Below are 12,399 nucleotides of genomic sequence, written 5' to 3'. Positions count from 1 at the left end.
CAAAGCTGGCTTTGGAGATGCCAAAACTAGAAGGACAGCAAAACTTGACATGCTGCACCATGCCACTTTCTGTCTAAGTTAACTTTCCAGGTCCAAGAAACAGGGACTGAGAATGGGGAGCCTGTTTTCTTATAAAACCACGTGCACACACTGTAATGACACTAATTATCTTCATCCCACAGAAGGGAAATTTGAACATTTTCTACCTACACCAATATGGGCCAAACATAACTTGCACCTTCAAGTGAAAAATTACTATAGCATCACCTACCAAATTCAACAACCATACATTAAAAAGCAACAGATACAAGGTCTGTTCTCACTCTTAGGAATCTGTGTATTTGGATTCTCTTAAATTATTCTCATATGCACTGGTTCAAAGTTCCCATTAGATGGCCTGTTTTTTTTTTTTTTTTTATGAAAACCCCAAACACGAGAGGTATTAGAACCTATAGCACTTGGTACCATGCTTGGATTAGAGGTTGAGAAGACGAAAGAAGATATCTGTTGACATTAGACTTGAACTTTTCAGGAAAAACGTACGAAGGAAGATTGTTCCAAAAAGCAGCAGTTGAATGAATAAACAAGAAAGATGAGAAGTTGGTTCTGTGAGTTTGAAGTTGGACAGTAAATGGATGTTGGCTGGTGGTGGCACGTGTTCGAACTGTTTTGAAAGAGAGAGCGGGAATAACAGAAGCCAATTCGGAAGAACAGTGCCCATGGAAGTATCTGTAGAAAAGGCATACAGCAGAAACAGTACATCTATGAGACAGCGAGTGGAGAGACTCTGTTAGAGGAGTCATTAATTAACCTAACTGCCCTCTTCTGAATGGAATCTAGAAGCCCGAGAGAGAGAGGTTTTGGGGGCACCGCCCCAGATGTGGGAACAATATTCCATGGTAGGGCGGATTTGCAATTTGTAAAGAGTGAACAGTTGTTTGGAAGAAAAGTAATGCCGAGAGTGAAAGAGAAAACCAAGTTTTTTAGATGCAGAGGAAGCAATATTTGTAATGTGCTTGGCCCAAGAGAGATTAGAAGTCAGGGTAATCCCCAAAAGAGATATATCAACTTGCCTAGAAATCGGAGTGTCATCAAAAGTAAGCATAGGAGCAGACGAATCCTTTTTGCGAGATATAAGACAAGACTGAGTTTTAGAAGGATTGAAATCAACAAAGTTGTCTTTGCCCCACTGGAGAATTACCTGAAGATCAGCATTTAAGGAACTGGTAGCAGATATTTGAGAAGCTGAAGCTGATTGAGCAGAGTAAGGTTTCTCAAAATGGAAAGTGGAATGCAATGTGCTATCATCGGCAAAACTATGGATAGGATTTCCAGTCAATGGAAGAAGATCATTAATATACAATAGGAAAAGAGTGGGGGAAAAAACTGAACCTTGGGGGACACCAGCATTAGTGGAGAAGTTAGAAGACAGAGCCATCTACCATCAACCTCAGTGAGCGATCAGAGGGAAAACCGGATAACCAAGGTTGTAAACATTTTAATGTTCATCATACTTGTGGAATGAATGTTGCTTTTCACACACAATAAAAATGCAGCATTAAGAAAACAAAACAAAACAAAATAGTTACTTAATAAAATAAATAAATTTATATTTGTACTCAGTACTGACACGGCCAGAGTAATTTTCAACTTCATTAACAGTTTTTTTGTAGCCAATATTTATTATTCTCAATTAGCAATGGACAATGCATTTTTTTGTGATAGAATAAGGGCTCAATTTTACAATTTGTGTGTCTATTGCCATTACCTAAGACAACAGCCAGCCCATAAGTAATACTATAAACAAAATAATTAATGGCACTAACATTTATAATTTTACAACCCTTAAAATCAGCAAACATCAACTTGTTTATAATATTGTCTCCTTCTTAGGCAAAATGTTATTTACTACATTTGTGATTAGCCATGGAACATATGCAGAGTTCTTGCAGAAACAAAAGACATTATTACTGAAAGACTGCAATTTTGGCTATATACTGTCATAACTTAGTACAACCTGTTCCAATGAAGAACTGTGTATTTTCTTATGTGAAAATTGTATTATACCTGAGCACAAAGCTATATGAACCAACAAATAAGACAGTTTAACACACAATTTGTGCTCAAAGCGTAGTGGGAAGTAAAAGAAATATTAGCTGCTTATAATGCTGAAGTGGGAACCCAAGGTAGCAACAAAGGCTTATAATGAACCTCAGGCAACAAAAAAGATCCGCAATAAATTAGAAGCCAGGATGAGGAAAGGTTGACACTCAACTGAAATATGTAACGGACAACTTGTAATGTAATTTTCACTGATATTACTGAAAAAAGTTATCTCATATAACTTCATCGAGTAGGCTTTAAGCACATAACATTAAATAATAGAATAACCATTAAAACAGAATAAAAAAGCAAAAAATGACAGAGCACAAATAAGCTGCTTGCAATGCCCAGCAGCATCACCTAATTATTAGCTATTAATTAGAATTAAGGATTGTCTGTTTGATAATTAAAATGATGAAATAACATCAATTACCTTGATTGCTTTCTTCATAAACTTGCAATTATCTTTTTCAATGTCATGATGAGATCTAATGGTCTGCTTAAGCTCATCTCCAACAATTATCCCTGGGCCCTGGGTACATGGTCCACCAACAAACAGCATGATTCTAGCTCCAGTATTCGGATAAGTACACTAGGAAGAGAGAATAAATACTATCAGCAATATGGTTCATTCCCTTACATAGCAGATTATCTTAATAAATGCCATAGGGTTAAAGGAGATTTGTAGGCTGGAGAGAAAAAAAAAAAAAAAAAAAAAAATAGTGCCAAAGCAAAAGTGAAACAGGAATATTGGTTGTAAGCAGATTGTCAGGTTTTTTGGTGTCTGTTTTTTTTGTGTGGGAACTGTCAAAACATATTCCAGAAGAATATTGCAGTAGCGCTTTATCAACAAGAAGCAACCTCTGTGTACGAGAGGGTATCAAAAACTTCATACCCTTACCTAGAAATAATATCCCTAGAAAGGTGAAACTTTAACAGGAACTTTAATCCTTTTCTATGTACCCTCCATGTATAGTAACACATTTCTCCCATCTATGGATCAGTTGTTTAATGCCTTGATCATAGAAGTCCACATTTTTTGCCTGAAACCACGATTCCATGTCATCGATGACTTCCTGAGATGAATCAAAGCGGCACCCATGCAATGGTTTTTTCATTTCTTGAAACAAGAAGTCTGATGGTGCTAGGTCAGGAGAATGGGATGGGTGCTGCAGTAGTTTGAAGCTGCACTGGGCAATGAACTTGATGGTGGCAACGACCACATGAGCCGATGCATTGTCTGACAGAAGACACCTTTGGTTAACATTCCATGTCTTTTCACCTTCAAAGCATAACGTAACCGTTTCAAAAGATTTCTGCAGTATTCTCCAGTAAGTGTGGAACCAGAGGTAGGTAATCTGTCAGGATAACCTGTTTTCTGTCCCAAAACATGGACAACATCACCTTCTTCACAGATGGAGTGGTCTTTGTATTTTTGGGAGGTGGGAAGAAAGTGTGCTTCCAGTGCTTTTGCCATGTCTTTAGTCTCAGGATCATACTGGTACACCCAGCATTCGTCATTTATCACCAACCAATCAAAAAAGTTCCCGACATCCGCATTACACAAATCCAACAGTTGGCGAGAACACGGCAATCAACATTGTTTCTGCAAAGGCATCAGCAATCTTAGAACCCACTATGCGGAGACCTTAGACACGTGCAGATGGTCATATAAAATACTGTGAGCAGACCCATAACTAATTCCCACTGCATTTGCGATGAAATGAACTGTCACACATCTGTCACTCAGCACCAGCTGTTCAACCTTTGCAACCGCCTTACTGTCTGTGGATGTTGATGGCCTTCCTTCTCTTTGCTCATCAAAGACACTTGTACGACTGCACTGGAACTCCCGTTTCCACTTTTTTAAAGTGTCATAGGATGGACAATTCTGCCCATACACAGCTTTCATTTCTTCGTCAATTTTCCGAGCTTTCATGCCCTGCAAATGCAGGAACTTGATCGCCGCTCGATACTCCACTTTGTCAACCACAGTATCTTTCCTCAGATTCCAGGCTCCACCTCTGGTGTATGATCACCTACATGAATGAAATTTCACATATTAGTTATTGAATATGTAAACAACTTACGCTAAAAACGGCATCTTCCTACTGATGTTTTATCTAGGTCAGGGTATAAACTTTTTCGTATCCCTCGTAAATACAATATTCACTATTTTCTCTGATATTCCACAATTCATAAAAAGCATCATTTGGCTATACCCTACAGGGGAAGGGGGGGGTAATCCTCCATTTTTACTAGAAGCTGGTCATCTGAATGAATCAACTACACATAAAATCAACATCAAATACATGAAGGTGAATCTAAAGATTCAAAATAAGGTGCTGTCTCTCCCATCAAGAGTTTAATTATAATAATACAAATGAATTTATGTTAACAAAGTAAAAAAAAAAAAAAACAAAGACACTCCTTCACTCGGCATAACTGCTTGGTTTATTCATTACTTTCCATATGAATATCCTTTTACAGAAGGCAAAAGAAAATGTTTATATTAAAAAAAAAAAAAAAAAATGCATTCTGCAAAACAGGCATCAAACAAGATAAATAAATAACAGTTTCGACATGTATTGGTGGGGAAACAGAATAAGTTCTGATATAACACTGATAAAGATTAAAGAGGTTAGTAATGTCAAAGGAATTTAATGCAACTAATTAGCAGACCATGGATCACATCCAGACCATGAATAATTTTTTATGGGCCCAAGTAAATCAATTTGTACATAAAGTACCACATTTTCCATATAAACATACTGGATCATAAGATGCACCCATGTTTTAGAAGGCAAAATTTGGGAAAAACTATTTTATTGTACATAACTGAAACAAATTCAAAAGTGCTTACTGAACAAAATGTCAATGAGGAACAAAGTTTTCTCATCATATAACTCTAAGAATTCATCATTACTGATGTTTTGTTCTGAACTTTCTTCAAAGAGTAGATCATCTTCCCTTCATGTTACATATTTTGTGACAGACTTGATATAGCTGTCAAGTTTGTCACTAAATTTTTCATCCATTTTTCACCCACCATCCAAGTGGGTCATTTCATTCATTCTGTTAGTGTAAAACTGTTTCGGCAACTGACTTTTCTGTTGCCTCTGTTATGTGTGATCTGAAGCAATCACACTAAAAGGGCAAGCTTTCAGAAGGCTACCTACACATTTTTGCCACATCTTTTATAACCAAAACTAGAGATGAAACTACTACAGTGTACATCTAATATACCTTCAGACCAGGAGAGCTTTAGGCAACATTTCCCAGGAGAAAAACTACCCTATGTAAGTTCTCTTAATTTCATCACTAACATATAAAAAAAAAAAAAAAAAAACAATCATGTTATCTGGATGTTCTCTTCAAACCACTAATGACATAACTTTTCTGAAATATACTAAATTTTATTTTATAATACAGTTCGCTAATTAAATGAATGACTATCAGAGTGAACAGTGTAACTTATTCTTACCTTACTATGCAGCTCGGTTATATGTTAATTAGAGAATATCATATATCTAATAAGAACAATATTAGCAAATAGATGGCTGTTATTTGATATTTTATGGCACACTGACAGCTTAGGCCATAATGTGCCAAGCCAAGATGCATATTCTTGGTAACTATAAATAAGTTACTCTTTCAAAAATGTAACACAATTAAAATAATGGAAATATAACTGATTGATATTATTTATAATAATAATAAAATTAATTGATTGTAGAAATGTAAAAGCATCATATATGTCAGATGAAATTTGATATAAGTGTAATAAGGCTCTGTTTGTTACTACTTTTAGCCACTTAAAGTCATAAAATATAAATGTCACACATTGGTAAATGAGGACACTCAATTAAAATGCGTAAAGCTCTCAGAATGGTATTGCAATACTCACACACAGGAGGATCATCTGCTCTCAGCAGGACACAATATGTAATGATGACTATGTCCTATGAGGAGCTAAGCAAATCACCAGGCTGTGCTGTATGCATTTTCAATATCAAAGAAAACTGAGACAAGATGCTCAGATTTTATGCCTCATGAATTTATGTTTTAAGTCTGATTCTGAATGGACTTTGTTTCTTTGGAACTATACTGTCCTGGAAAGGAGACTATCTGTTTCTAAATACCATTCTGACCAGCTGTTTGTGCAAGATCCTTTCCAGATCTTGCACAAACAGCTGGTCAGAATGATGGGACAATAGTTACTTTTATTTCTAGCATCCTTTCCTCACTTTGGGAAGGCAAGGTCAATTGCCTTTTGCCAGGAGTCCAGAAAAGAAATTCTTTTTCAAGAATTTTCTATTAAATAAAATTAAAAGATGATTCTCAGATTGCGATGGGAGATGTTTTATCATTTATAATAGTGGATGTAATCTGCTCTGACAGCAACTGCTTGTGTAAGAAAGAGTGCTTAACTTAATCCTATTTGTGTAAAGGGCTTGCTATATGATTCAAGTAAGGAGAAGCTTAAGGTACGTTTCTCACTTTTTCCCTTTTAGGGCCAGGAACTCTGGGGAGAATGTTAAAGCAGAGATTTTTGCAAATGGCAAATGTTTCCCCTAAAATATCTGCAACTGCACATCCACTGCACATCCACTGCACTCCAGGATCACTGAAGGGCACGATGAATATTTTCCCTTCATTTTCCAGATCTTATCCCAGACTACTTTTGAGCTAGAAAACTGGATTATGGATGAAGTAAAACTGATCCAAGATTCCCTACTCTGATGTTGAATATGATATGCTTTAGCACATTTATGTTTAAAGACAATTAAATTTTAAATTTTCTGTGGCGAGATATCAGCGGAAAATCTTCCACACCTTGTTGTGGGCTTTTCCTGCTGCTGTGCATTCCGAATTCCACCAAGGATTGGGAAATGGTAGAAACTCTACAGATGTTTCTGGAATTGCAACTGTTGTTGCATGTAACTTCTGTAATATGCATAACTGCTTCATTGATGGACTCCTGGCTGACCTTTGTAAGGTCAAACTGTGCAAGATGCTTAAATGCATGCCAGTCAGCCTTATCAAACTCCCATTGAGATATCCCTGATGACTGATATGGGCTCTTCTCAGTCAGATCAGATATCACAGAGAAGTGATCTCTCCCATAGGGATTTTCTTCAACTGCTCAAGTAAACAATCCATTGCACTCCAGGAGAGAAGGGGAACAGATAGAGATCAATGGTAGTGCATGTATAGGTAGGCATGCGAAGAAGGATGTCCATTCACACATTTAGGAGGGGAGGAGGGAGAGATCATTATTTTCAAACTTACGATATATTTTACACATTAGTGTCTGCTCTACTCCAGAGGATATTATGTCCATTAATATCTCCTAATAAAAGAATAGGAGCAGGCAGATGCATGATAAGATCATCAAAGTCTGCTTCAGAGATGCCATTCCCAGGTGACAAATAGCAACTGCTTCTATACTGGTAATAAGAGCAATTATTTGGAAACGGTTATGGTTACACATTAGGATGGAAACTCCACCATGAGCAGGAGCTTCCCCTGTTCAGTCTTTGCACTGTCTTCTGCAAAACAGACAAAATGGCTTGTGTCTATGGAGCAAGGCCTCAATGTCATCAACATTCAGTCAGAATACACAGCAATTCCACTGTATAAATTTAGCCATTATTTGGCTTCTAGGTGTGTGTGTCTGTCAGTTGGCTTCTTAAGTGCTGAGGGCTTATTTTTATCAGTTTTGATTTATCTTTTTTCAGAAAGTATGGGTGCTATCCTGTACACATCTCCTTCACTGCAAAGAGTTCCAAAACTAGTTGTCTGGGTAACCCCTTAACCACTATATCCATCACTTCTTGTATTGTGGGAAGTTATATTTTTTTTTACTTTATTTATCACTTTGTTTTGGTACTGGTGGAGCACTAGGAGGTATGGATATGGGAGCAGCAGCAGCAGCTAACTGTTTTTTGGGTGGATTTCTGTGAGCTCAATAAATAGTGTGTAGTTGAGGTGAACTCTCTTGGTGGAATAATATCAATTTGCGTCCCAAATGAAAGATTCACTGCAACTTTCTCAGCATATGTTGGCTTATGGTAGGATATGTTCAATTCTGCCTTCAGTCTCTGTATTTTTTTTCCTTCCTTCCACCAGTAGCATGCTTGCAAGTATGCAGGGTGTTCTCCTTGGCAGTTGATATACACTGGCTTTGGAGCTGAACATACCATGCTTTGTGGTCCAGTAAGCCATATGTAGCATATGCAAGGGCATTGCAGCAGACCATATTTTTGACACTTAAAACAGCATGGGGGATCAGGTATGTATGGCTTACTGAGCAGGTAGGTAAAAAGTAAAGTAAAGTAAAGTGCAGCCATTATCAACCCACTGCAGGATGGAAGCCTCCTCAACAAGCTCTAATGAAATTAGGTGATGTTAATGAGTTGAAAGTCAGGATCAGGTTTCTAGCAGGTACTAGATTCCATCCCTATGCACATTCATTTTACAGCTGTCACTCCTTGTGGCTTTAGTTCAAGGAAGATTTCTCCTTTAGACTTCAAGAAGATTCTGATATGAGATGAAATGGGTCTTATGGAGGACACTGTAATCATAATTCCCCAACTAGAGGTGGCTTGAGGAAGCTGTTCTGAATGTCTATTACTTTTTGTTTCTATTAAAATGTCATCAGTATGTAGGGAAGCCTGCCAATTTTTAAAACCGTTCTGGATAAGGAAGGCAAAAGATCTTTCCAATGAGCTTGTCACAAGTTGAATGAATTTTCAGAAAGCATCCTGATATTTTCTCTATTTTGGACTTTTTTTGGATTGTTATTGGGCTCATGTTGGGGTCCCAGAAGAAGAGTTTTGATTATCAGCATTCATAGCATTTTTATTCTGGTTCAATTTCCAGGTTCTCCACCCACGGAGCCTAAATGGGATGCCAGGGCTACCTAGACACCATACCTGGACTCACAGAGTAGTAAGATACAGGGTGGGCACTCTCACAGGCAACAATGTTAATTCCTTTTACAAGTTAAACTGCACAGAAAGTTGAGCCACCATTGTATGAACATAGAAACAGGCCGGAACATTGCAAAGAGTTCCTGGAGAATTTTCTACAGTTTTGTAATTGCGATGGGCAATATGTCGATTCACTGATTATTAGTATGAGATATTCACAATTAATTATTATTCCAATACAAAAAAAAAGACACTTTGAAAGACGGCAGAATAGCAAAACATAAACATAAGTAAAGATTTCGAGAAGAAAATAACAACGGCTATAACAGCCATGTGGTAATGTTGAACAAAACCTTTTCTTAGTTCAAATCCTTAATGAATGCATCATCAAGAATGAAGGTATGACAACAGGTTGAGAGGAACTGATCATTTTTTTTATTATTATTTATTTATTTTTTTTTTTGCTTGAGACATACCCAGATGTGTATAATCTAAGGTTGTAATGGAGTTAATTGGCTCTATTACTGTATGGTTAGATCAATCAGTTATTGACTCCTTTTAGTCCTGAGTGATGTCATTACATTAGGAAATAAAAACAAGAAAGGCGACTTTCTTTTCTAGAAAAACTTCTTTCTTATCCTTTGAGGTAAAAAAAAAAAACCTAGCTGTATTACAGAAATGAAATGAGAACTTTAAAACTTAAAAAGAAAAACTTTATTTGCTAGAAAACTTGCGGGGAAAAAACGTAGAGACAAACTGCTTGACCTCAAGATTCACTTGGCACCCATGGCCATCCTCGTTGGCATTACTGCCCAACAATGGCAAAAATTGCAATTGTATCCCTTATAACGTTAAAGTAATGGATAGCACTGAAGTGTGAAATTTGGAAGTATTTCAAGGATTTATTCCAAAAAACTAAATGGTGTATGAAAATACTCTAAAGTGCCCGTTCACATGACTTTTTGATATTAAGGTGTTAATTTTTTTGGACTTCCCAAAAAGCGTAAATCTTACTTGGCCTCTCGACTTTCATCCTGTTTTGAAATTAATTTTTCTTATCCAGTTGTCTCTGTATGGACAAGAAGTTTTTTGTATTTTATGAATTCAGTCATACCGTATTGTTCTTTTTCAAAGTGTCTAAGCTTATGGGTGCACAGTGCCCATAGAGCAAGATTATGATTGAGAAGGCAAGGAGAACTGCAGCAACAAAATCTGTTAAGCAGTACCTTTGAGGAAATTGCACAAGAGACTATTGTGAAGTGGTTTTGATTTGCAGGTTTCCAGGTGAAAGAAAACAATGAATGTGAAGAAGAAAGGGATCTAGCTGAAGAGAATTTCTCTTCCCCTAAATATTCAGAAGAATGTGCTCTCTTAACTGCTGATGAGACTCCCTAGTTGATTAGAGAGTGATCCTTTAATTTCTTAATAAACTTCTTAAAATGTCTTTGGGCGAAACATTTTTTTAAGAATTTTATTATTTTTAATATTTTTTTTCTCAAGAAATTAGAGGATCCCTCGAATCATCAACCGTGTAGTGACAATGATGTTATGCCTTATGCCTATCTCAATGGTGAAGACAATATAGGCACAAGACAAGATGAACATGTTAGCTGATCGATAAAGAAATGCTTTCTGTAACACAACTAAGTACTCATTCGCCCAACCTCAAATCATAGATAATCTATTTCATTAGTACACTTGCACTGAAACAGAAGGCTTGGCCGACCGGGTAAAGTACCTGCCCGGCAACCCAAAGGTCGCGGGTTCGATTCCCGCCTCGGGCTTGGATCAAAGCACTGCAAAAACCTTGGGAGGTACAATATGGCCACAGAAGCCGATGCGCCAACAACTACCAAATAAAAAAAAAAAAAAAAGAGGGCTGGCTTGATTGATTGATTGATTTTGATTTTTGTGGCACAAAAACAAAAACAGAGGGCAAAGATTAGGAAGATGAAAATAAGTAATTATTTTTCTATATACAGTAGATTCGCGATTTTCCAGGATAGATGGTAAAAAAAAAATTCCTGGATAATCGATTTCCCGGTTAATTCAAAAATATAGTAAGTCCTGACACACGTAAGAGATACATTCCAGGGCTTCTTGCGTAAGTCGAGTTTTACGTAACTCAGGAATGGCTAATAAAATATTGCTATTACATCCCTGATATGGCAAAATTACAAAAAACCACATAATATCCTCAGAAGAATGAAGAAAAATAGTTATATATTTTTACTTTTGGATAGTGCTTTTAAATATTTGATTTTTTTAGATATTGTTGGATTATTTTGTTATAGGTTTTCCTGTAACTGTTTGATTTTAATAATATTATAGATATAATTTTTTAAAGTTACTTTCATTGATATTTATTTAATTTTATAATGGTAGTTACGAGATCTGCCTTAAACACGTCACAGGGTATCGTTACTCACACGGAAATAGCAGATGGCGATTTGCGGGTGAGTCATGATTTAATCCGTTGTGGAACCTGTGGTATGTTTTCCAGGGTCGACCTGGTGACTAATCCTACCTCACCAGGGGATTCTTTTCTTTGTGATCGATGTAAGGAGTGCACCGATCTTAAATTACAATTTGGTGCACTGATGGAACAATTTGAGTCCCTGAAAAAACGAGTGCTTGCCCTCGAAAATAATGCATCTGGGAGCTCGTCAGGGACTCAAAACTCCAGCAATCTACCAAGTGATGCACACCCGATTCGAGCCTCAAAACAGAAAAACCAAGTGCAAACTACTCTGGTTAAAAAGGACATTGTTTTATTAGGAGACTCCATTGTCAGGGAAACGGGGAATATTTTTTGTAATAAAGATAGGTGGAGCAGAACCAGGGTATGTCTGCCGGGAGCAACTATTGATGATGTCACCAACAGATTGTCAGATTTTAAAGGGGGTAAAGAAAATATTATTATTCATGTGGGGACAAACGATATTAAACGTACACGATCTGGCGATTTGTTGGAAAAATACAGGACCATGCTGAGGAAATGTTGCGAGCTAGGCCATAATGTCTATGTATCTGCAATTCTGCCCAGACACGATAGGAGGGATTATATGTTAAGAGCCTTGTGGATTAACTCAAGACTTGAAGGAATCTGCAAGGCTTTAGGGGGTAAATTTCTATCAGCATGGCCCACACTTGTAGGTAGAAGGAATTTGTTTTGTAGAGACGGGATACACTTACAAACAAAGGTGGTGCAAAAGTTTTTGCCAGTATTATTGAGGATACCTTAAAGGTTCAGGGAAACTGCTAGTTAGGGGGGATGTGGGTAATACTGACACACGTTTATCTGATAATATTGGTCAATGTAACTCTTGCACATACCTTAAGAGTTCTTATCTGTTACCCC

General features: G+C 37.0%; 1 protein-coding gene across 3 annotated transcripts in view; it reads right to left on the bottom strand.

Annotated features, from left to right (window-relative positions):
* The window catches only part of Sec23 (transport protein Sec23), a 250,336-nt gene that overhangs the window by 142,016 nt on the left and 95,921 nt on the right, over positions 1 to 12,399 (bottom strand). For all 3 annotated transcript variants that reach the window (XM_090376546.1, XM_090376548.1, XM_090376547.1), the window contains exon 10: positions 2,537 to 2,695. In XM_090376546.1, coding sequence (XP_090232672.1) covers positions 2,537 to 2,695 — 159 coding nt within the window. The remainder of the gene's footprint in view (positions 1 to 2,536; positions 2,696 to 12,399) is intronic.

This window comes from Mastigoproctus giganteus, chromosome 6 (genome assembly GCF_048544385.1).
Source record: "Mastigoproctus giganteus isolate SK-2022 chromosome 6, ASM4854438v1, whole genome shotgun sequence".
Classification (NCBI taxonomy): domain Eukaryota; kingdom Metazoa; phylum Arthropoda; class Arachnida; order Uropygi; family Thelyphonidae; genus Mastigoproctus; species Mastigoproctus giganteus.
This window is presented reverse-complemented; position numbering and strand designations above follow the sequence as displayed.